Source organism: Haematobia irritans, chromosome 4 (assembly GCF_050003625.1).
Source record: "Haematobia irritans isolate KBUSLIRL chromosome 4, ASM5000362v1, whole genome shotgun sequence".
NCBI lineage: Eukaryota > Metazoa > Arthropoda > Insecta > Diptera > Muscidae > Haematobia > Haematobia irritans.
Window position 1 is genome coordinate 56,426,167 of NC_134400.1, and position 26,858 is coordinate 56,453,024.

General features: G+C 32.5%; 2 protein-coding genes and 2 long non-coding RNA genes across 4 annotated transcripts; all 4 read left to right on the forward strand.

Moving 5' to 3' along the window:
• Positions 1 to 898: 898 nt before the first annotated feature.
• Positions 899 to 1,648, forward strand: LOC142234820 (uncharacterized). Its single transcript, XR_012721720.1, has 2 exons — positions 899 to 1,126; positions 1,181 to 1,648. It is a non-coding gene; the product is annotated as an uncharacterized LOC142234820 (long non-coding RNA).
• A 4,614-nt stretch (positions 1,649 to 6,262) lies between these two features.
• Positions 6,263 to 6,793, forward strand: LOC142237049 (uncharacterized). The gene is made up of 2 exons (XR_012722311.1): positions 6,263 to 6,507; positions 6,562 to 6,793. It is a non-coding gene; the product is annotated as an uncharacterized LOC142237049 (long non-coding RNA).
• Positions 6,794 to 7,951: 1,158 nt separating this feature from the next.
• LOC142234373 (organic cation transporter protein) lies at positions 7,952 to 26,824 on the forward strand. Its single transcript, XM_075305496.1, has 6 exons — positions 7,952 to 8,984; positions 15,387 to 15,633; positions 15,689 to 15,792; positions 25,419 to 26,188; positions 26,243 to 26,424; positions 26,491 to 26,824. The coding sequence occupies exons 1-6, from the start codon at positions 8,731 to 8,733 to the stop codon at positions 26,665 to 26,667; spliced, it is 1,734 nt and encodes a 577-aa protein (XP_075161611.1). The 5' UTR covers positions 7,952 to 8,730; the 3' UTR covers positions 26,668 to 26,824.
• Positions 12,527 to 13,170, forward strand: LOC142234374 (uncharacterized). The gene is made up of 2 exons (XM_075305497.1): positions 12,527 to 12,918; positions 12,995 to 13,170. Exons 1-2 carry the CDS (start codon positions 12,757 to 12,759, stop codon positions 13,157 to 13,159), a joined length of 327 nt encoding a protein of 108 aa, XP_075161612.1. The 5' UTR covers positions 12,527 to 12,756; the 3' UTR covers positions 13,160 to 13,170.
• Positions 26,825 to 26,858: the final 34 nt, after the last annotated feature.

A 26,858-nucleotide genomic window follows, 5' to 3' on the forward strand; every position in this document is an offset into this window, starting at 1 on the left:
GACTCGTTAGTGACACTGCAACAATCGCCAACTGTGATAGTATTTTGCCATCACTATTCGCATGAAAGTATTTTGCCATCACTATTGTTACAAGAGCCATTTTATATGTTGTGAAACACCAAGCACAACTAGCTTCTTATAATTTATTTAAATAAAAATGATAATGAAGTGCTGAAAACATAGTTATTTCGCTTAAAATTGTGAAATGTATATTGTTGAAAATTTTTTGACTTTCCAAATGGAATAAAGTGATAGTTTTTCAAATATTTTTCCAGGCACGCTGCCTCCATTGGCATAAAAGCACTGGCTGATAGACGCTACAACATGTAACTTGCAATTTTTAACTCAACATCAATTTTTTATTAATGCATAAAAATATGTTGAATGTGATGTGATAGTCGTATAAATATTATATTTATGAGAATTTATAAATGTTTAATAAAATTAATAAACCTCTATACAATCGTGTTTTACTTGACCACAATGATTCTTTTACAACTATCTTAAAGTGCACTTTGTCTGATTGTTTGAAGGGACTCTTATTGGCGTCCTTCTAAATGTATCCAGAAGGGCACCTAATAATCACTGAAAAAATTATTTCGGTGAGAAAGCGTCCTCGTGGCTTAGACAACGAGAAGGAATATAAAATAAATTACAGTCAGCCCCGCCACATCGAGCGGATAATTTGAAAACAAAAATTGTTGCTGAAGCATATAAAAGGAAATATATCCTTAAAACAACGATTTTTGGTTTTTACAAAACGGGGGGCTAATAACGGCATTCGATATCGAATTCATAATCGTATCGAAAAAATTGTCGATACGATTAAAAGTTTGGATCACGCCATCACGCGATCGAAATTAGATGCAATTTCTGTAGCATTGCCAACAGCAAAAACGAAACAGAACAAAATGAAATGACAAAATTAAGTTAGCGGCACAAAATAGAATGTAGAAAAACACATGTTTTTGAAGATTTCAAAGTAAAATGTAAACTTTATTGCATTTTTTATTATGGACCCATATCTCTATTTACATTCCTCCGAATTCCTTCCTAATTGGAGGATGAGATGAATATAAAATAATTCGGCGACAGCTAAGGAATAAAAGTGCACATTGTTATTTGTGTAAGTACATGGGTTTGAAATGGTGTGCACAGTTAGAAAGTCACCTTTTTGCAGGCTCAATGGACGATTTCGGCTGACGAAGGAGGCATTCAAATGGAAAATAATTTTTGGTGGCATGTTCAATTCTATTGGCTTGCAATTGTCCGCCGTCTTAACACTTTTTGCCAGTGGAAGCCTTCATCATTCACTATTCTTACAAGGTGGTCCAGAAGCGTTATGTTTGTCACGGAATGGTACGGTAATTGGTTGATCACAATCTCTTGGATATCGATCTAGCATGTGCACTTTATATATGGTTCTTTGCCAAGCGAGGATGCTCGCTCCCGAACTCGACTATGACCAATTTTTGTTTAACTTTTATTGGAGTTGCATTAGTCCTAAATATTCAAAATATGTTCATTATACAGTATGCCAAGAAAGTCTTTTGACATTGCCAAATATTTCAAATTCCAGAAATAATTGAAGTAAAAATCGAGTTGTTAATTCGTTTTGAGAAAAATAAAATATGTATACTTTGCAAAATACATAATAAAATATTTTTTAAAATTAAATTATATTTAATTTTGGAACAAAACATAAGTTTTATCCTATTGTCAAAACACTTTTTTGACATACTGTATGTAAATTTACTACAAATTAGCAACAATTCGAACTAAAACTAATGTATTTACTATTCCTATATGGCGAAAACAATGTAAAAAACAAGTAAGTAAAGTAGAAAGTCGGGCGGGGCCGCCTATATCATACCCTAAACCACCATTACAGAATTAGTAATCATAAGCATTTGTGGGGTAACATATAGGTCTGGGAGATAAACCGCAGTTGCATATTTAAGAAAATTAAGGGGTACATGTCTATGCACGCTCACAAAAAATCGCTTCTGTAACATATACTCCCAAACATATTTTGCTTCAAGCATATACATTTTTGGGTATTGCCCAAACATTTATATGTTTGATCTCTTCCAATATATAATATGTTTGAAAGCATATTGGTCTAAACAATATATGTTTGGGTAGTCTTAGTTCCAAACATTTTGTATTTTTGCATCCAAATTCAATAATGTTGTCTTCCAAAAAACAATATGTTATTATGTGAACATATAATATGTTTGGAAGCATTTTGCACCCAAAAATATTATATGCTTAAAAAAATTCTCCCAAACAATATTGTGCTCAAAATTTTATTTATTTATTTATTTATATATTTACAATCATAATGAATTATGAAAATAAACAGGTAATATAGGTGCTAACAACATAGGTTTTCGACCTGAATGCTCAAAATTTTGTTTCTGCCCAATTGTATATTCCCCCACATCTTTCTCACTTCCACGAGATTTTTTAGTTCTTAGCACCTTTTTCTGTAATACAAACATTGTAGAAGAAATTATTCAATTGTATGATTTTTTTTATTTTAATTTTACCTTTTGCCGGACGGGGATTCGAACAGCGGACCACACAGTTTGTAAGGATCAAAGAAGTAGCTGATCAATTGCCCAAGGAAAAATAAAATGTTAATTTTGTAATAACAAGCAACAACCACCAACTTAATTCAATATCGCTCCCTGTTAAATAGCGCTCCAAGCTACTAAACACATATATGTTTATAGGCTATTTCTAAATTAATATATGTTTGCATCCAAGCATATTATATTTACAAACATTTTATGTCCCAAACATAATATGTTCTAACATATTAACATATATGTCCCAAACATGTTATGCTAGTTTATGAACATTATATGCTTGCACTCAAAAATATTGTGTTTAAAAATTTGTGTTCCAAACATATAATGTTTATAGCCAAACATATGAAAAACAGTCTTTTTCATCCGTGTACGTCCCTACAAGACGCTAAATATTAGAAAACCCCTACATATAGGGAATTTCCCCTAATTCTAGCAACACTGGCTGTGTTGATATTGCACCTACGGAGTTAGTATGCCACTAATATTGAGCCCATTATTAAAAAAGAGAAAATCGTTAAATTAGTTTGGGTAATAAATACAAATTTGTAAAAATCGAGCAATTTACTTATATAAGAGCTACAAGTACGTATAAGTACGATCGGCTAGTACATCAAAATTTGAAATTTGAGTAACATTGGTTAATAAATAAGAGTACTATGGTCAAATTTGGGAAAATCGAGCGATGCATATATATGGAAGCTATATCTAAATCTGAACCAATTTGCATAATATTTTGCGGGTTTGATTATTACCACAAAAGGTTACCTTGTGCAAGATTTGAGTACGATCAGTTAAGAAATGAGGCCTGTATGGTCAAACATAAGGTTATTAGGGGCGAATTTTTCAAAATCGGGTGATACATATATGGGAGCTATATCTACATCTGAACCGATTTCGATGAAATTTTGCACACACCATTAGTACTACAGAGGACTGAATCAAGCCAACTTTGAGTAAGATCGGTTAATAAATAAGGTTTATATGGCCAAATTTGGGAAAATCGGGCTATACATATATATGGGAGCTATATCTAAATATGAACCGATTTCGATGATTTTTTGCACATATAGTTAGTGCTATAGAAGACTACATTTAGCCAACATTGAGTAAGATCGGATGATAAATAAAGGTTTTGTGGCCAAATTTGGGAAAAATCGGGCGATACATATATATGAGAGCTATATCTAAATCTGAACCGATTAGGATGAAATTTTGCAGACTTGAAGGGCGATGGAAAAGATTAACTTTTGCCGAATTTGGTGACGATCCGTTTGAAAAAACGCGCATCGTGACCCCATTTGTCGAAATCGGGCGATACATATATATATGGGAGCTATATCTAAATTTGATCCGATTTCTTCCAAATTCAATAGCGTTCGTCCCTGTGCCAAAAAAACTCCCTGTACCAAATTTCATCAAAATCGGTTAATAATTGCGACCGGAATCCTGTGAACAACAAATACATGGACAGACGGACGGACGGACACCAAGCGCTAGATCGACTCAGGAGGTGATTCTGAGTCGATCGGTATATATTTTATGGGGTCTAAAATCAATATTTCTGGTATGCACATTTTTTGGCCGATCAAACTTATTATACCCTGACCACTATGTGGTTTAGGGTATAACTAGTGAAATTTTTTTTACGATTGCAATTTACCAATCGAAAATATTGTCGATCAAAAAAAACTCGATATCGACTCGCGTGATCCGAAAAAATTTAGATTTCGATCAAAAACTTTTGATATCGAATGCCGTGATTAGCCCCTGAGTTTTTCCCCACCAGAGGTGAGTCTTGAACCAAAAATTTAAAAAAAAATATCCATTGAAGAATACAATTCAAAGGAAAAGGCGTATTACAAAGGCAAACATTGGAATTTAATTAAAAAGCGTATGTCGCGGCTTAGACAGCGACAAAATAAATAAAAAATATTTAATAATATTTTAATAACAAATCCAATTAAAAAAAATGGTAGAAAAGCGTGATTCGTGGCTTGGACAACGAATTAAAAGAAAGCGTAAGTCGCTGCTCAGACAGTGACAAAATAAAATAAAAATATTTATAATAATAAATAAATATATTGAGTGGGAAAAGCGTAATTCGTGGCTTTAACAACGAATTAAACACAACAACAAATTTAAAAAACAATAATCTCCATACCAACCAAAAGAACAAAGATGGAATTTGTGATGAGGATGGAGAGAATACAATATCTTTTTCGTAAGGTATTAACAACAATGCTGCAATGGGAGACACAAGATGACAAAGTTTCGCTCCAAGACATATTTGGAAGTATGGATGAAGGAGTTGGATAATCTGTACTGGCAGCTTATTTTTAATAACGATGCACCCCTCGTTTATCTCACCAAAGTACTCGAAGAGGTTGAAGATTTATACGAACAAAATAAAGATGCTCTATTGTTGAAACTTTATTTGTGAGAGGCAGCAAATGAAAAGGCTCAATTTAGAAAAATAAGAGTTGTTGAACGCAACCGAAGAGCACGATAAAACTAAAATTTTGGAAAGCGGTGAGGACCTTTGCGCCGCCAGGTCCTCACTTTGGAGAAAATGAGGCGAGTGTAACGGCCCAAGAAGCAACGCCTAATGTAATTTCCTCGAATTGGGAGGAATTCATAAAGCAGTTTAAAGTTGAAGAAGTAACGCCTACTGCAATTTCCTCGAATTGGGAGGAATTCAAGAATCATTTTGAAGTCGAAGAAGCAACGTCTACAGAAATTTCCTCGAATTGGGAGGAATTCAAGAAACAGTTTGAAGTTCAAGTTATGAAGGATGTATCGGACTATGATGCTGAGAAGGAAGAGAAGTCCTATGAACACGCCACAATTGACAACCTATAATCAGTTGAAAATGATTTAGTGGGTGATGAAGAAACATGCACAAAAGGACGAACAGCTTGACGTTGGTGCCCTTAAAAATGTTGAGGTGGAAGATGGTGAAGCAGAAACGAAGAATGAAGGGACCCGCTATTGACAAAACTTCATCCGTGGCATCAAAATTGGTAGAACGGATTATAAACATAAAGAACAGATGCATCTCACTTGTCTCCAAAGGGATGAATGTCAAGCCTCCAGCAGCAAACACGAAAGCGTAAAACTCACTGCCAAATTGGAAAGAAGACGGATGGTGATGTGCTGGCTCCGAAAGAGCCAGACAAGATGCGAAAAAGTAAAATTGAACAGTGATCTAAGCTGATCGTATTTTTTAATTAAGATTGTATATTTTAATTAAAAAATTATATTCATATATCACACTAAAATAAGACTTTAAAATCAAAAGAAAATAACTAGATTTAGTAACACTTAAAATACAATGTAAGACTATGCAAAGAATGAAAGAAAATTAAGTTATCACATTATAATGTACCAACTGAAATTATGTAAATTTATATTTCATAAGATATACAAATTGTAATACTAATACAGTCCACTTATGTAGAAGCAAGTCCCCCGGCAGAATGTTCAAAACAAATTTGCTTTGAACATGGGATCTCTGAGGGGTTCTAATCAAAACAAATGCATATGGAACAAATACGTCCTATGCAACTAAATATCAATAATCTCTAGCATAGTGTTTACATTTATGTTTATTACTTTCTCTTTCCACTTGTGAAGATAAGAGAAACGACCCACCCGACCAAAGTGCCGAGAAATGGCGAAGGTTCGCTAAAGCGAACATTTTTCGAAAAAAATTAACGCGCACATTATTCGAGAAAAGTTCGATAATAGAAAAATTTCGAACGTTCGTTTTGTCGAAGTAATAACGAATATTTTTCGGCTTATTTGTTGGTGTTCCGCCATGTTTGTTTTTGACAAAGACAGAGATTAAAAAGTCATTTCAGTTTAAGAAACTGTTAAGTGCGGGTGAAGTGTGTTAGCGAATATAAAAGAGGTAAGTAATTTATTTATATATCTTTTAAAAAACTACCAATTTTCTAATTTGCAGATGTATCCAGGAAAATGTTACTCATTGGTTAATATCCTTTTCAATGGCATAGCCACGACCGGTTTAATAAGAAATTCCGGCAATGAAGTCAATGCAGTGCCTTAAATCACTTTAAATATATATTCCTAAATATAAATATTTTAAGTATTTTGTTCGCAACACTAATATCTATATTATTTTGTATTATAATTATCTATATTGTGTTGTAATAAAATAAAAACAAACTTGAAAATTTTCTTTTACTACACAACTTATAATGGGAACAAAATGAGAATAAAACAGTATAGAAAACCTTCGAAAGTATAGAAAACCTTCGATAGATTCGTTAACGATCAATTATAGATATCGCGAAACCTTCTTTAACGAATCACTGGCAAGCCTTCGAAAACGAAGAGTTTGCTGGCAGTAACAGCACGACAGATGAACGTTTTTCGAAATTTTTTCGAACCATTCTCGATATCGTTTTCGATAGTTTTCTTCGAGAAAAAACCGAGAATATTTCTATATCGAATACGATAACGAACGTTGTGGTCAGGTGGGGATCAAAATGAACCACTCATTCTAAGAAACACTTATGTGTGAGGGTGTTTTCGAAAGGTTACAACTAAAGATCTAGTGGACATGCATGTGTGCTGCATGTTCACTTGGGATCGGTTGTTAGGTGATAAGAGAGCTAAAAGAATGATAACAGATTATTGTTGTCTTGTTCTAGATTAGGTTAAGATTTTCAATATTCTAGATATAAGTTTTTATTCAATAAAGTAATTAGTATTCATTTGGAATCCAAGCCGAACAGTATGGTGTTTTATTAGAGATTTCAAATGGAGCTCACTGCAATTGCTGTCAATGACAACTAATTATACATCAACAATAAAAAACAAAGTTAATGCTTTTTGTAAAATTGAAGAACATTTATTAAAAATAATAAATTTTGTTTTGTTGTTTAAGAAAATTGCATATGTTGGAGGAAAAATTTGGATTTAAAAATTGTTAAAATGTCTTGCGCTGTACGAAGTTCAAGACAGGCACAATTTAAGTAAAATTTATTCATTTGAGACACTTATGAGCTCAATTTAAGCAAACTTCTCTCATTTTGGTATTTTTTATGAACGGTAACTTTTTATGAAACGGCCACTCACCGCATTTTTTCTATCAGTGTACACACTTTTATGATGCAAACGAAACTTCTCCGTAATTTTAACGAATATTCTCAAAGTTTATTCTCAAAATTTCTTCGCGTTAATCATTAGCGGTAATTTTCATGTAACACCGTTATCTGCCACTTAACAGAAAGTAAATTTCAGATATCGTCCCTTCGGTTAACTTTAACTGAAAAATGGCGTATAAATGTTTAGAGAGAATGTCCATAGTGCGGTTTAAAAGCTCGTTAACTAACGTAACACTAACGGAGCTTCATGAAAATGGTGGTAACTGTAAAGAAAAAAAGTACCAAATCGTAGAAAGTCCTTTGTAAAACTTTTTTCGTTGAATTTCGTTGTTTTAATGTATTTATGAAGAATATTTAATGGCGAATGATTCGTAATAATAACAATAAAATAATTCTCTCGGTGTATTGTTTCCAATGTTCCCGGCCCGAACTTTTCAATTGTCCTATTAATAATAAAATAAAAACTTAGTTGTGGGTTCACACTAACGATTAACTAATTTTCTGATAATCGTAACGATAAAAAGAACATCGATAAAGAACACTTTTTTATTGCTGGAGCATATTAATCTACGGCTATTGAATCAGAACAATACCTCAATGAGTTGAAACCAATGTGCTACAGTAGTCGAAAGATTTTGTTTGGTTGCGAAACATGCCTCGCTGTGTGCCGCTTGTCGTCAGTGATTTTCAATCTCAATGTTCTCCATCTCAGTGACTTGAGATATCGGAAAGAAATCAAGTGAAATGAGAAGTGCATTCATTTATTTAATTGCCATAAATAAACAATGTTGTGATAAAATATTGAACAATAATAAATCATAATAAAAATACCGAATTTATAAAAAAATAAACAAAAACAACTAGAAACGAAATCAAAACAAACTACCAAAACAAAGAGAGTTTTGCAATCAGAGTTTGTAGTGAGACAGTGTGGGTGAGAGCTTTTGTAAGTGAATTTGAGTGAGAAAGAGACGGGGAAGGCAAACAATCGATTGTTGTAAATGAATGAATACAAACTTCACGATATAATGACGAACGAAGCACTTGGTAATGACCATTCATCAAATAATGAAGCTGAAGAACTGGAGATGTGTAAAGCGGAGGGTGATGTCAATGTACTGGATACAATTCTTGTTCATATTGGCGAATTTGGGCGATATCAAATGTTCAACTATGTTCTCCTCTGCATACCCATGGTATTCAACGCATTTCAATCAATTTCGTATGTTTTTACAACCAGTCCGGTTGTTTACAGGTGCGTGCGAAAGATTATTTGTTTTTTTTCTTTTAATCTTGGCCAAAATAATTTATTTTTTTAATCACTAGGGATGTCATATCTCGATCTTGAAAACTGAGTTGACAGCCATTCTTGGGAAATTTGTAGTAAAGGGTGATTTGTTAAGAGCTTGATAACTTTTTAAAAAAAAAAAACGCATAAAATTTGCAAAATCTCATCAGTTCTTTATTTGAAACGTTAGATTGGTCCATGACATTTACTTTTTGAAGATAATTTCATTTAAATGTTGACCGCGGCTGCGTCTTAGGTGGTCCATTCGGAAAGTCCAATTTTGGGCAACTTTTTCGAGCATTTCGGCCGGAATAGCCCGAATTTCTTCGGAAATGTTGTCTTCCAAAGCTGGAATAGTTGCTGGCTTATTTCTGTAGACTTTAGACTTGACGTAGCCCCACAAAAAATAGTCTAAAGGCGTCAAATCGCATGATCTTGGTGGCCAACTTACCGGTCCATTTCTTGAGATGAATTGTTCTCCGAAGTTTTCCCTCAAAATGGCCATAGAATCGCGAGCTGTGTGGCATGTAGCGCCATCTTGTTGAAACCACATGTCAACCAAGTTCAGTTCTTCCATTTTTGGCAACAAAAAGTTTGTTAGCATCGAACGATAGCGATCGCCATTCACCGTAACGTTGCGTCCAACAGCATCTTTGAAAAAATACGGTCCAATGATTCCACCAGCGTACAAACCACACCAAACAGTGCATTTTTCGGGATGCATGGGCAGTTCTTGAACGGCTTCTGGTTGCTCTTCACTCCAAATGCGGCAATTTTGCTTATTTACGTAGCCATTCAACCAGAAATGAGCCTCATCGCTGAACAAAATTTGTCGATAAAAAAGCGGATTTTCTGCCACTGATTTTGGTAATAAAATTCAATGATTTGCAAGCGTTGCTCGTTAGTAAGTCTATTCATGATGAAATGTCAAAGCATACTGAGCATCTTTCTCTTTGACACCATGTCTGAAATCCCACGTGATCTGTCAAATACTAATGCATGAAAATCCTAACCTCAAAAGAATCACCCTTTAGAATTTAATAATATTAATTTAATTTAGATTTTTTTAATTAAAATTAACTATAACGTCCATCATAAGAGCAGTTTTACTAACATTGATTTCTTCTCGGGAAGTAAGAATTTACAACTAATGAATACATTTTTATTCACTGATAATTAAGCATTCATAAAAACAAAAAAAAAATACTGTCGAAAGTTCACCAAGGCCGAATCTTATGTACCCTCCATAATGGATTGCATACAAAATTCTACTAAAACTGTCATCCTCAATCGAATTACTTGCGATCAGTTACCGTGATCGTTTTATATAGAGGAGTCTATAAATAATTATTAACAGTTTTCGTATAGGTAATTATAGGGCCATATTTCAATCGAATCAGATGAAAGGCTTTCAAACTTAAATGTTACTGGGTCGGATTATATGGGTGCTATATACAGTGAAACCTCTCACTCTTGGACACTCTGAAACCCGGATACCTCTAAAAATGGACAATTGTCGTAAGCTGTTAGCTATATTAACCCATTAAAATTAGCCTCTCATAAATGGACACCTCCCAAATGTGGATAAAATTTAGGCCGATATGGACAAACGTATAATTGACCGATCTGGACAAACGTTTGCATTGTTATTAGAGAGCATATACATACATCACGTACCAAATTTTAATCGGACCCGATGAAATTTGCTCCTTCGATAGGCTCTGGAGGTCGAATTAGGGTATCGGTTTATATGGGGGCTATATATAATTATATACCGATATGGATTTAGTTTTGCATGGTTCTGTATATATGGGGGTATATAATAATTTCGGACCAATATTTGCATGGTTGTTAGAGGTCATACGAGTATATTAACATAACGTACAAAATTTCAAACGGATCGGATGAAATTTGCTCTTCTAAGAGGCAAAATAAATCTGGACGTCGATTTTTATGAGGGCTATACCTACACACAAAAAAAAAATTTTTGATTTCAATCACGAAAATCGCGGATTCAATCATTTTTTTAATTGAAATGTCTTCAATCACGAAAATGATAGTATCAATCACCCATTTTGATTGAAAACCAACAAGATTTTTAATTAAAAATTTAATTGACTTTTGTCACGGAATCAATTAATTGTGTGATTGAATCAATTAAAAACGTGATTGATTTTTAACATAAAATTCAATCACAGTTTTAATTGAATCAATTAAAATTTTAATTAATTTCGCGACAAAAATCAATCAACTATTTGATTCATTTAATTAAATAATTAATTGAAATTGGCTATAAATTTCGATCAAAAAATTTATATATTGCGACCCCAAAATCGTACTTTTATTTGAAATAAAAGAAAATATGTGTTTCTTATAAAACATATTTAATATTTTATTATTTTTTGAATTATGCAATAGATGGTTCTTGTCATTTGTGTTTTGTTCTAACATAACTTACAAATACAACTACTATCAATAACAACTATAGGGTGAAAAAAATAAATTATATAAATCATTATCTTCCTTATAATAATAACCATGTTAGCATGTTCCTTCTAATATGTAGATGCGCCTAGATTTCCAATAAATCAGCAGACTGTAAGCTAAATTAGTTTTTCTGAAAGTAAACAGAATAATTCGAATTTAATTTTGTTCAATTAAAAGTTAATTTTGTTAAACATTACCTGCATAGAATATCAAGTTCAATTCTTAGTTCCAGGTTGCAGATTTATAATCTTCTTTTGCAGTTGTAGTCTTTTAGCATAAAAAGGTGTATTAAGGAGCTCGGTAATTTAATTTTAGTAACAATTCCTTTCCAAAATTTCCACACATTAAAATCGTCTATTAAAATTTGAACCAATCAAAGACAAAAATAATGGGAAAGCAATGTAGTATTTGGTATTATATTGATGATACTTTGCAAATTCTGGAACTAGAAAAAAAATATAAATGGAAAATACATATTTTTATTATTATCGGATATTTTTCATATTTTTAAATCCAAAAGAAAGAACTTTTTTACCATTACATAATTCAGCTCATTAGTTTATATACCAGATATACTGCTCTCTACTTGGGTTCAAACTGAAAAAGGCAGGTAAAACAAAAATGCAATTTAATGCCAACGCTACTTCGCTAAAGTCCCTCCATATTTCCATCTTCAGACAAATCTGATAAAAATTGGAGTGACTAGAAGCCCAAGAAGTTAAATCTGGAGATCGGTATATGTATATGGGACCGATGCACACCTTATTCGTCACATCTATTTGTGGTCCTCACATATTTTTAGATTTTCAATTTCAGAACAATAAAATAAACTTGGGATGTCTAGACCCCCAAGAAGTCAAATCAAGAAATTGGTATATATGGGAGCTATACAAAAACATGGACCGATACACACTACATTAGACACACCTATTTATGGACCTATAGTACCTTTACATTTGAAATTGCAGGCAAATCGGATAAAAATTTCGGGGTCTAGAAGCCCACACTCAAAAAAAGTTTATTTGGTTAGTAAATGTAGAAAAAGTAACTAACACACTTCGACAAGGTGGATAAACTATATCGATTTTTCATCAAACGTGTGCTGAACCTACCAAACAGTACTGCAAATTATGTAATTGCTTTGGAAACGGGATACGAACCAGGCCATATTTATACATATTCCCTTCATCTGCAGTTTTTATTAACAGTATTTTTCGACAAGGAAGATAATAGACTGCCACATAAATTGGCTATGAAACTGGCAGATAAAAATTTGGATTGGTTTAAAGACAGCGTACAATTAAATAAGGAAAGATGGCTGGATGTCCAACGAAAATTGTTAATGGAAATGCAAAAAAAGGATCCACAACTCATACATACAAAAAGCGCAACAAAGTCAAAACCATTTATACAAGTACGTAGACTACAGAATGGCAGCTTTTTATTTTAACGAGAATAGCAATAGAGAACAAATTACTTATATTTTGAAGGCAAGAGGAGACCTCTTCGGACTGAATGCAAATCAATTCAATACAATTGTACATAGATGTTCGCTGTGTAACATGGGAGAAGATGAAACGATGTTCCACTTTCTTGGCCGATGCCCGATATTGGGAAAACTATACTGCATCAATTTGAAATCGTTGATATCCTAAATAGAGGTGAAGATTTTTGTTGGTACCGTTTATGCAAATACTTGAAAGAAGTCTTAAATTATAGAAAAATTTTAATAGATGAATTTAATTATTAATTAATCAATTTATCAACAACTAAAACTCAATTTTCCAGCAGACGGTTTGAATTCAAACCATGCTGTATGATTCTTTATTAACTATAAGTTATATACTTGAACCTATATAACATTTTGTAACGTTATATAAAAAACAATAAAGAATAATTGAATTAATTGAATACTTTAGTCGCGTCAAGTGGGCAGCGAATTCGATGATATCAGAATGAGGATATATGCGAAGAAGTTTCAATTCTCAGGTATGTTCATTAATTTGCCCTACATTACAAAATAACATTTTTTCATGTACATTTGATGAGAGGTGACTTTTCATGTATTTTCATGTGCTGAATGCGAAAATAAAGGTTACATTTTTTATGGAACAGTTTTTGAAATATCCTTATATCTTAATTTTTTTCCTTTTTTCACTTGTAAAATCTTGAGCTAGAAAATCCGATTATGTCGTTGTTGGTACTTAATTAATTAATTAATTTATTTACACGGCTAATAGCAGCCTGGACATTACAAAATATAACTTTTTAATAGAATTAAATATAATTCTATATTCCAAATGGGCCAGAAGGGACCCTATAGGAAGGTAAGGACCACAGCGAGTCAGAAGGGACTCCCAAGCTAGGTATTCCAGATGGGTCAGTAGGGACCTCGTTGGGTCAATAAGGTTTAATATATATCAACAGATGGGTCAGAATAATGCAAGGTATTGAGATGACGAACAAACGTGTACGATTGGATCTGTTATAAGCTAAGTGGTTCAAAATATATCGATGAAAATAGGGTACATTTGCAGAAAAATCGTTTTAATTTTCGGTCGTTTTTCTTCTATTTGGTCCTAGTTCTTACATTAAAATATCATCTTTACGAACATGAAGGATATTTCAAATGATATCTAAAGACTGGTCCGGTTCATATGAGACCTATATCAAAACCTGGATCGATATAGCCCATCTTCGAACTTGACAGTGTGCAGATGAAACACGAATCTCTGCCAAATTAAAAGAAAAAAAAAAGTTACTTCAATGAAAATAGGATGGTGATGCGGAAACGAGTGTATGACTTTGATTATCCGTGATTGAAGGATGTAATTATATATCCCATGTAATATAAAGGGTGATTTGTTAAGAGCTTGATAACTTTAAAAAAAAAAAAACGCATAAAATTTGCAAAATCTCATCGGTTCTTTATTTGAAACGTTAGATTGGTCCATGACATTTACTTTTTGAAGATAATTTCATTTAAATGTTGACAGCGGCTGCGTCTTAGGTGGTCCATTCGGAAAGTCCAATTTTGGGCAACTTTTTCGAGCATTTCGGCCGGAATAGCCCGAATTTCTTCGGAAATGTTGTCTTCCAAAGCTGGAATAGTTGCTGGCTTATTTCTGTAGACTTTAGACTTGACGTAGCCCCACAAAAAATAGTCTAAAGGCGTCAAATCGCATGATCTTGGTGGCCAACTTACCGGTCCATTTCTTGAGATGAATTGTTCTCCGAAGTTTTCCCTCAAAATGGCCATAGAATCGCGAGCTGTGTGGCATGTAGCGCCATCTTGTTGAAACCACATGTCAACCAAGTTCAGTTCTTCCATTTTTGGCAACAAAAAGTTTGTTAGCATCGAACGATAACGATCGCCATTCACCGTAACGTTGCGTCCAACAGCATCTTTGAAAAAATACGGTCCAATGATTCCACCAGCGTACAAACCACACCAAACAGTGCATTTTTCGGGATGCATGGGCAGTTCTTGAACGGCTTCTGGTTGCTCTTCACTCCAAATGCGGCAATTTTGCTTATTTACGTAGCCATTCAACCAGAAATGAGCCTCATCGCTGAACAAAATTTGTCGATAAAAAAGCGGATTTTCTGCCAACTTTTCTAGGGCCCATTCACTGAAAATTCGACGTTGTGGCTCGTTAGTAAGTCTATTCATGATGAAATGTCAAAGCATACTGAGCATCTTTCTCTTTGACACCATGTCTGAAATCCCACGTGATCTGTCAAATACTAATGCATGAAAATCCTAACCTCAAAAGAATCACCCTTTAGTAATAAAAACATATAATCAGTAACGGGATGTTTATATCGTATTTTATCAATCTATATAAAACAAATTATCAACATTAAATATTATTTTTTTAGGTGCAATGTAACGCAATGTGATAGTCTTACAACCCAATATTCGGAACCTTGGGTAAATTTCACCATACCAAGCAAAGGTTCAGACCTAGATCAATGCAACCGTTATGTCTTTGAAGGGGTAATGGATACATATTCCTCATTACCATCCAGCGGTTACTGTGCAGCCGAATATTTTAATTCTTCTCGTTTGGAGAAATGTGGAAAAGATCTTAAATTCCGCGATGAAGAATATACGGTTTCGAATGAGGTAAGAGCTCCAAGCCTAATTGTCGTTTTATTAACGAACATTATCTTCTTTGTAGTTCGGAATTTTTTGTTCTGAGGAATGGAAATTGAATATGGCAGGAACTATTAATAATGTTGGCCAATTTATTGGTATTCCATTGGGAGGACTTTTGGCAGATAGGTAAGTGGTGAGATCCGTTCATGAAAGAGAATCAACAAACATTGATGTCAAACGGAAAACAGACAGTGTCAGCGATTACATGACACCATGCGTAGTTAAAACTACAAACAGCGTTCATTACTATTTATCATAATCAAAAGCTATGAGGACCCAGGTTCGAGTCCCGTATTGGGATGCGGAATTTTTTGAGAATTTATTCCAAGAAAATTGTAACAGACTGAATAATTTAAATATTGACCCATCGTTAGTTACTATATTTTCTTTCTTTTCGGCAACGACTCGTCTTTTTACCCATGTTTTGGCTTCTTCATAAGAACGAAAATGCTAATCTGTCCGGTCATGTGTCATCGAACGGATCAAGAAGTAATCAGAAGGAGCAATGTAGGCTATACGGAGGATGGGGTAGGACTAGTATTACCAATTATTGAAAAGCAAAAGTAGCTAGATCAAACAAAATTTATAGAAAAAACAAGCTGATTTTTTATTATTATTAACAAATAAAAAAAATTACTTTAAATGTTTATTTGTTTTACGGCCATTTTCTTGTATTTCCATTATGCTTTAATTGCCGCCCAGCAAAAAAAGCGTCGCCAAAAAATTAGTGAATATATTCTTTTTGGATGCGGAAGTAGTGTAAAATTGGCGCATAAACGATGAATTTAACATGTGGTTGTCATAGGACGGATGTCCACCATTTCAACAGCCGTTGCACTGAGTTTCCATCACTTCTTAAACTGGGTTCCAAATTCAGTGTTTTGGATGTGTTTATTATATTTTGCCAAATAATTTTTTATGATTTGTCTGAAACGTTAGAACTCAAATATTTTCAAAAATTCGCAAATTTTTTTTTTTGGAATGGAGTTAGCAGTTTTTTCGACAAAATTTAAACAATATATACCATTTTATTAATTCTTACTCTCTTTTAAACCTTTTTTGAAACAACAAAAGTTAAAATTATAAAATATCAAAAAACCGTGTTAAAAAAATTAATCAAAAGTACTTCGTTTGTACTTAAAATAAAGAACATTTTTTTTTGGAAGCGCTTTTAAAGTTGTTCCTTTAGAACAACTTCCAAATTTTGTTGCTGGATAGTGAAGAGGAAGTAAATTGCAAATATCTTTTCTTCGGTTAACTTTAACTGAAAAAAATTGTATCAGTTAAATTCCTAACTGTTATATGCACTAACGGAGCTTCATGAAAATGGGAGTTAGTATATATACTAACTATATGTAGTACAGTGTACACTTTTCAGGTGTAACGACATTCATATTATTTTTTAACGTTGTATTCAAAATGTTTCCTTGGTTAAATATTCTTTCGACTTCTGCATTCCATCACGGTAAATAAATCCATTAGTACATATTTTTCTACAAATTCACGAAATTTTTCTCACTTGTTAAAGAAAATTTTGTAGTTTGAAGGAACAAAATTGGAGTTCAAAATATACGTGTTTTCAAATCGCTCTGATAAAAACTTTTTATATCTTTTAAATACATCTTAAAAAATATTCACAATTAAATTCAAAGTGATTGTCATTATACGGCATACATTTTGGTCTCAATTGCTACTGCATACATCTGTAACTGTTGCTGGCCGCAATTGAGTCCGGAGGTTTTGCCAATTTAACAGTTTGAAAACACAAACAAATTTTAGGTATGAATGTGATTAAAAACAATGTCAAATAACGGTAAAATAAAATACATATAAAACTAATACAAAATACTCACCGCAGTTTTGCACCTCTTTCCTTTTGTGATTCCAAATAAAAATTATTCGATAACAAACAAGAGGATCAAAGGGGAAACAAAACTACGGATAACCAAACGTCAAAAAGTATGATCAATCACAATAGGCGACACAAATATTGAAACGTAAAGACAAAATATATTTTCAGGACGAAATAGTTAGTCGTTCGGCAACAGTAACTAATTAATAATAAATAAAGAATGTGTCTATAGGCCTCATAGACATGTTGATTTTGCTTCTGTAGTAGAAAACATAAGAACTATTTCTTTGGATTACAATGACGTTGTCATTGCTGGTGACTTCAATAGTTATTTGATTGTGGAAACTCTCTTGGTAATGCAAGTGAGGTCTCTTCCCAACTAATATTACTTGAATTTGTTTTTTTATGTCAAACATCGACAGCGCTGCTGTATGATCAACTTTCGGTTCCGGGATTCTTAAAACATGATTTAATCTTTCAAACATATGAATTCAATGTTGCTAGGAAAGAACAAGTTGTAACATATCGAGATTTTAAAAACCTCAACCAATTTGAGTTAGATCAAGCTATTAATGCAGTTCCGTGGAATTCGACGTATGAGCTTGAATCAGTTAATTATCATGTAAATTTCAAATCATATAATAATGCTTTATAATTCCTTTATTCTTGTAAAAGCCATAAAAATAAAAACACAACAGCCACCGTGGTACAACTCTAACATGAGAAACTTGATAGATGACAGAAATTTAGCTTACAAATGCTGGAAACGTTATAAAATGCCGCATCTGCATAATATCTTTAAAAGCGCAAGAAAACTTGTTGTAAAACATATTAACATGGCGAAAAATTCATATTTTCAAGAAAGATTCCGAAAAGCCCTTGATTCTAAAAGTAAGTTGAAAGAAATTCGTAATATCGGCATTGGGCCTGGAGTACATCTACCAAATAAAATTGAAATCGATATTAATGAGCTGAATAAACGTTTAGTTAACATCGAATCAAATCCACCTTCACCAGAAGTTTATGATCAAATGTCTACTGCACCTATTGAAAATCCATTTACATTTCGTTGTGTTGGCCAGAACGAAGTTTATGAAAGCATCGAGTACGAGGGCAGTTCGGAAACTTCTTAGCCTAGCACAAAAAGCGCGGTATAAACAGAAAAAAGTTAAGTGTTTTGGAAACTCCCATCTCTGTTATGAACACATGTTAAATTTTGTTTCGATCTGGCAACTCCTTCATATAGGAACAGGTGTTCAAAAAAGACGCATCCGTAGAAACGCGTGCTGTCATTAAATATTTACATAAAAAAAGTTTATCGGGACAAGAAATTCATAATGACATGGTGAATGTGTTAGGTGAAAGTGCTCCTTCATATGCAACAGTAAAAAATTGGTTGCTGAATTTAAACGTGGTCGTCCAAAAACAGCGTTATAACTGTTGATGAGACATAGATCCACCAATATACTCCAGAGACAAAAGAACTATCCAAACAATGGACTGAAGCTGAAGGAAATGCCTCAAAGAAGGCAAAAACAATGCAATCGGCTGGTAAGGTTATGGCAACGGTTTTTTGAGACTTCAAAGGTATTTTATTGATTGACTATCTGCAAAAGGGTAAAACAATAAATTCAGAGTACTATTGCAACCACAGCAAATTCGAGAAAAACGTCCTGGCTTACAACACAAAAAATAATTTTTCATCAAGACAACGCACCAGCGCACAAGAGTGTTTTAACAACGGAAAAAATCAACGAATTAAATTACGAGTTGCTTGACCACCCACCTTATTCTCCTGATTTAGCTCCCAGTGATTTTTACTTGTTCCCAAATCTAAAAAAATTCCTTGCTGGCAAGCGTTTTACCTCAAATGAAGATGAAATTACAGTTGTAAACCGCTATTTTGAATACCTTAAGGAAAACTATTTTAATCAAGGAATAGAATTGCTAGAAAAGCGTTGGACTAAGTGTATTGCAGTTTCAGGAGATTATATTGAAAAATAAAAATATTTTTGAAAAACTAACTATTCTCTTTCATTGATAGGCTAAGAAGTTTCGGAACCGCCCTCGTACTTCTCTGACTCAGCATGTAAGCTTCTATCTTCGTATCTGTCAAACAGAATTCAAGCGGTTACTTCTGATAACTTTTGTTCAGTATATTGGAAATAACCAAAGGCATTCCTCAAGGATCTATACTTGGACCTTTGTTGTTTTCTATGTATATTAGCGACAACAATGTCTTATAAACATAAATGACGACTTATATCGCGTCCATACATGCACGGATGAAAAAGGCTGTTTTTCATATGTTTGGCTATAAACATTATATGTTTGGAACACAAATTTTTAAACACAATATTTTTGAGTGCAAGCATATAATGTTCATAAACTAGCATAACATGTTTGGGACATATATGTTAATATGTTAGAACATATTATGTTTGGGACATAAAATGTTTGTAAATATAAAATGTTTGGATGCAAACATATATTAATTTAGAAATAGCCTATAAACATATATGTGTTTAGTAGCTTGGAGCGCTATTTAACAGGGAGCGATATTGAATTAAGTTGGTGGTTGTTGCTTGTTATTACAAAATTAACATTTTATTTTTCCTTGGGCAATTGATCAGCTACTTCTTTGATCCTTACAAACTGTGTGGTCCGCTGTTCGAATCCCCGTCCGGCAAAAGGTAAAATTAAAATAAAAAAAATCATACAATTGAATAATTTCTTCTACAATGTTTGTATTACAGAAAAAGGTGCTAAGAACTAAAAAATCTAGTGGAAGTGAGAAAGATGTTGGGGAATATACAATTGGGCAGAAACAAAATTTTGAGCATTCAGGTCGAAAACCTATGTTGTTAGCACCTATATTACCTGTTTATTTTCATAATTCGTTATGATTGTAAATATATAAATAAATAAATAAAATTTTGAGCACAATATTGTTTGGGAGAATTTTTTTAAGCATATAATATTTTTGGGTGCAAAATGCTTCCAAACATATTATATGTTCACATAATAACATATTGTTTTTTGGAAGACAACATTATTGAATTTGGATGCAAAAATACAAAATGTTTGAAACTTAGACTACCCAAACATATATTGTTTAGACTAATATGCTTTCAAACATATTATATATTGGAAGAGATCAAACATATAAATGTTTGGACAATACCCAAAAATGTATATGCTTGAAGCAAAATATGTTTGGGAGTATATGTTACAGAAGCGATTTTTTGTGAGCGTGTGGGCAAAGAGTAATGGGCTATGCATAAATCCCACGAAATCTAAATTTTTAACCATTTACAAGCGGAAAGCTACAGCATATACATACCTCGTGTAGTTACAGCCACAAATTTAGGATTAACGTTTAATTCAAAATTGAATCACAGCTGTACGCATGAGCACACCTTACGAGATTCGAATGTTGCTAGTAAAATCTTATCTAATCCCTACCCTTTTATATGGCATTGAAATCTTCGGTAGCTGTAATTACAACGATAGTCGCAGACTTCAAGTCATCATCAACGACATAACTACCCAGCAAAAAAATTTGGAAGTTCTTCCAAAGGCACAACTTTAAAAGCACTTCCAAAAGATGCACTCCCAATGATGTTCTTTATTTTAACTACCCAGGAAGTTCTTTTAATTAAATTTTTTATATGTTGGTTTTTTCATACTTTTAATGGATAATTTTGACTTTTTTTGTTTCACATAGATTAAAAACAGAGTAAGAATTCATAAAATGGTACAAATCATTTAAAATTTGTTGAAAAAAATGCTAAATCTAATCTGAAATAATTGTGAATTTTTGAAAATATTTGAGGTCAAACGTTTAAAAATTATAAAAATTATTTATTTGACAAAATATCACAGAATTTTTTAATTTACATCCAAAACATTGAATTCGGATCACACCTAAAGAAGTGATGCAAATTCAGTGCAACGTCTGTTGAAATGGAGGACTTCCGTCCTATGACAAGCTCATGTTAAATTCATCGCTTCTGCGTCAATTTTGCACCACTTCCGGATCCAAAAAGAACATTTTCATTAAAAAATGAAAATTTTTCCCTTTACGTCTCTGGAATGGACTACCTTCAAACATACAGCGCATAAGGCACTCTACAACTTTTAACACTGAGCTCTATAAATTATTTAATTAAATTTGTATATCCATATTCATATCAATATTATTAAGTTATATAGACTAATATTGTATTTTACTCCAATGCGTCCAACACTTTCACATATAAGGGTACTTCTTGTTGTGTTGGTTTTACAAATATAAATAAAATAAAAAATATAGTTATTTATAAAATTGCAAGAATGTCTTTAGTGTTATAGGAAGTTCAAGATGGGCGCTTTTATAGTAAAATTTAAAGAAATAATAAACTATTTTATGAGAAGTGCGAATTTAGCAAATCTTTATTATCCATTTGTGTATAATTTTTTCCCGTTGTTTAGCTCATTTAAGTAATGTACGCCATTTGATAGTTAAGGAAACTTTCTCCAAAAATAATAATTCCATGAACTTAAATAAAGTTAAATTGGCTTTAGTGAATTAGAGGATTAATTTTTTTTGGAGTGTAGCGAATAAAATGGGAATATTAACACCAGCGGAGTCTTCGTACTTTACCCCTTTTGATCAAAATACTCAATGTTCGTCCATTTAACAAACTGGTTTTCCATCGGATCTGATGAAATATGGAGCCAGTAGGCTCAAGAAAAGAAAATCTGGTTTGTATCAGGGCTGTGGAGTCGAGCCAATTTTGCTCGACTCCGACTCCGACTCCAGCATTTTTCATCAGCTCGACTCCGACTCCGACTCCGGAGTCGACTCCGGGTAATATAACTAAATCTCATTTTAATACCACTAATTTGTAGTTCTATTGTGGGGTACCGTAAGTGGATCGATATAAAGTATCGTATTTATTTATGTGTGCAAAAAAAGGTCTTAATTTCACATTAGATGCCAATTAAACTCTATATTTCAAATTTAGGGCAATGTTTAATAAATAAAATAATGCTATAAATACCCATCATAATATGAGAAGATACCAATAATATATGTATTTGTGGACCAAAATTATTGATACTATCTCAAATTCTTTAAATTTGTTGCGAGCTATATAAAGGTTTATATTCCCATATGCATGAATTTGAATCTGAATCGATTTAGACAAAATTGTATATACTTCTACAAAATCTATGTACTTTAAATTTAAAAATTAAATTAAAAAATTAAAAAATTAAATTAATTAAAAAATTAAAATTAAATAAATTTATGGGACGTAACACAATTTTAACAAAAAATAAAAATGCAAGGAAAGTCTAAAGTCGGGCGGGCCGATTATAATATACTCTGCACAACTTTGTATATAGATCTACATTTTGATAAAATCTCAAATCAGACTTCTACAAAATCTCGGGCAATATTTGGGAAATATTTATAATTGTTTAGACAATTTCGCAAAAATGCATTTATGATTCATTCATTGAAAAATTTGAGTCATTTCTACAAGTTTTCGACTTAGCAGTGAGCATCAGTGAGCATACAATTTGGAAAAATTTTTGTCTAGTAAATAAAATTTTGCAAAATTTTCTACAGAAACAAAATTTTGACTAAATTTTCTATAGAAATAAAATTTTGGCAAAATTTTTTATAGAAATCATATTTTGACCAAATATATAGAAATAAAATTTTGAATAAAATTTTTATAGAAATAAAATTTGTCAAAAATTTTTATAGAAATAAAAGTTTGAAAAAGTTCCAATAGAAATACAATTAAAAAAAAATATGTAGCAAATAAAATTTTGCAAAATTTTCTATAGAAATAAAATTTTGCAAAATAACATATTCTATAGAAACAAAATGTTGACTAAATTTTCTATAGAAATAAAATTTTGACTAAATTTTATATAGAAAAATATGTTTCTATAGTAATAAAATTTCGAATACATTTTTTATAGCAGTGAGCATCAGTAAGAAAAAAAAATTTGAGAAAATTTGCTATAGAAATAAAATTTGACAATTTTTTCTTATAGAAATAAAATTGTGAAAAAATTATCAATAAAAATACAATTTTAGAAAAATTTTTGTGTAGTAAATAAAATTCTGCAAAATATTCTACAGAAACAAAATCTTGACTAAATTTTCTATAGAAATTAAATTTTGACAAAATTTTATAATAAAAAAATTTATTACTATAAATTTTTGGCAAATTTTCTATAGAAATAAAATTTTGACCAAATTTTCTAATAAACAATCTATTGCTTTAAAATTTTGGCAAAATTTTCTATAGAAATAAAATTTTGAACTAAATTTTTATTGAAATAAAATATCAATAGAAATAAAATTTAAAAAAAATTGTTTAACAAACTTTTGCAAAATTTTTTATAGAAATAAAATTGTGCAAAATATTCTATAGAAACAAAATTTTGACTCAATTTTCTATAGAAATAAAATTTTGACTAAATTTTCTATAGAAAAAAAAATATTTCTATAGTAAAAAAATTTTGAATACATTTTTTATAGAAATAAAATTTTGACAAAATTTGCTATAGAAATAAAATTTTGACAAAACTTTGTATAGAAATAACATTTTAACAAAATTTTCTATAAAAAGCAACTTTCTGTCAATATTCCACATATGTATATGGCCTTAAAATAAAATTAAAAAAAAAATATAATTTCGGGTATTAAAATGGATCGATCCAGCCCATCTGCTAGTCTAACATTCTAGGAAACATCAAAAGATAGCCGTAATTGGAAGTTGATTTTCATTTACAATCATGCTGTACATTGATCGAATGAATAACGCAATGGAAACTAATTTGCGTAAAAACTTGCTTAGTTACAAAAATGTGAAGTGTTTTAAAAAATTTGGTTTAGCCGGAGTCGGAGTCAAGCAAAATTTTTACGACTCCGACTCCGACTCCAGCAAAATCTTCAGACTCCGACTCCGGCTCCACAGCCCTGGTTTGTATTGGATCTATATGTAATTATGGATCGATATGTAAAATTTTTGCAAAAAAATCTAAAAGAAGTCAAATCTGGGGACGGGTTTATATGGGACAAATCTAGGGACGGGTTTTTATGGGATCCGAGATGGCCAGTTTGCATTGCCATTTGGCCTACAATAATAACAACAACTTTTACCAAGTTTCCAACCGACATCTTGTTTCGTTCGGAAAGGAAAATATGAAATTTTAAACAAATAATTTGGCTTCAAGAACACTAGCCGATATTAACAAACAACAAATTTTCCAATATAATTTGTAGAATACGATCCAAATTTTAGTCAAATCGAATGTAAGCCCCCCAGTAAACGCTCTGAAATTTTTGACTCTAAAAAAACACGTCCGGTTCTAAAAATGCTATCTTTACACTAATACTTTGGCATTTTTTCCTAGTCAAAAAAGAAGAGGTGAATTGAAGTAATGACACATTTATGTTGTTTATTATGACACATTTAAAATTGAGTTTTAATACAAATTTGAATTTGTAAGTTTTTTCCTGATTTTGTTCTTCATGTGCGAACAGAGTCTTTAAAACGTGTCAACGACAACTCCTATTTTTTGATCGCGTTATGGTCAAGATACAAAAAGTCAACAAATAAATAAAGATAAAGACGATTTCCTTAGTTTTGAAGACTTTTTTCAGAATTAGGCAAATTATCAGAATTAGCAAAAAGGCAGAATACAATTCCGAATTTTACGTAATTTTATTCATCCCATCATCTCAACCTTCTAGAAAACATAGAATAATTTCCATCATTGCAAGTTGCAGCGCTATTTCAGTTATTGATCGATTAAAGAACTTAATGGAATCAATTTTGCGTAAATAAAACTTTCAATCAATCATAACCCTTTCGTTTCCTTTCCCAATTAGATATGGACGTCGAACCATGTTGGCATATGCTGGCTTCCTCAGCTCCATTATGGGTATCATTCGGTCGTTTTCCCAGAACTACTATATGTTCTTGTCGTTCGAGTTGCTGGACATGGTGGTGGGAAGTACGCTTTTTCCAACTGCTTTTTTATTGGCCATCGAATTGGTTGGTCCCCAAAAACGTGTGGCTGCCGCCACTATCATAACAATATTCTATTCTTTGGGTGAAGCTCTGCTGGGTGTACTAGCAGGTCAGTTCCAAAACTGGAGGGTTCTACTTCGTGTTCTCTATATACCTGCAGCTTTGCAAATATTTTTTATGTTCTTGTTACCGGAAAGTGTCCGTTGGCTGTTAAGCCAGCGTCGCGATGATCAAGCAATTTCCATTCTACGCAAAGCCGCACGCATTAATCGCCGAGAACTCTCAGATTCTAGTTTGCAGCAATTGGTGGACTCGAACAACAAAAAACTGCAAGAAGCTAATGAAAGCAATTATCCCATATGGAAGGCATTTAAACGATTCACCTGGAGAATAGTGAACTGCTCTTTCTGTTGGTTCACTCACACTCTAGTGGCCTTGGGTTTGAGTTTGAATTCGGTTAATCTGGGAGGCAATAAATACAATAATTTTATGTTAAACGGACTGGTCCAAGTTCCAGGTCTCATACTTCCTCTCTTCATTATGAATTCTTTGGGAAGGCGCACATCCCTCTGTGGTTCGATGTTAGTATGTGCCCTCTGTATGGGGGCAACAATACTTTTTGGAAAAGGTAAGAATACCACCAGTTTTATAGATATCACCCATTAGTGCTCTTCTATTTCAGATGGACATGCCACAGAGTTGACATTATTCCTAATAGGAAAGTTCGCCATTACCTGTAGCTTTCAGGTATTGTACTTTTTCACATCGGAAATATTTCCTACAAATGTTCGAAATAGCCTTCTGTCCTTATGCTCAATGATTGGTCGCATTGGTTCGATGATAGCTCCGCAGACGCCGTTGTTGGTAAGTAATCTGTATTGGTGTTTTCAAAACTTCCAACTCCATGAAATGATTCCAAATTTATTTCAGGCTAACTATTACCAGTATGCTCCTCAGATTTTATTTGGTGCATTTGCTTTAGTCAGTGGCTGTCTGACGTTGTTATTTCCCGAAACTGCTAACAAGTCCCTGCCAACAACAATGGATGAGGCTAGTAACTTAAATAGCAAATCGGAAGGAAAGCGTGAACAAGAATTTGATGGCTAGATTGTCATTTATGACAATTTTAATATATGCACGTTGGTAGTCCGATAAGTGCCTTGTTAAATACACCCCGCAAATTAGAAATAAAATTTGACAACTACTTCTTTGACCACTCACGTGCATGGAAATAGATGATATCTTTATTATAAATAAAACCAAATTGGGGTTGTTTGTTCTTGGTACACTGAAAAAAG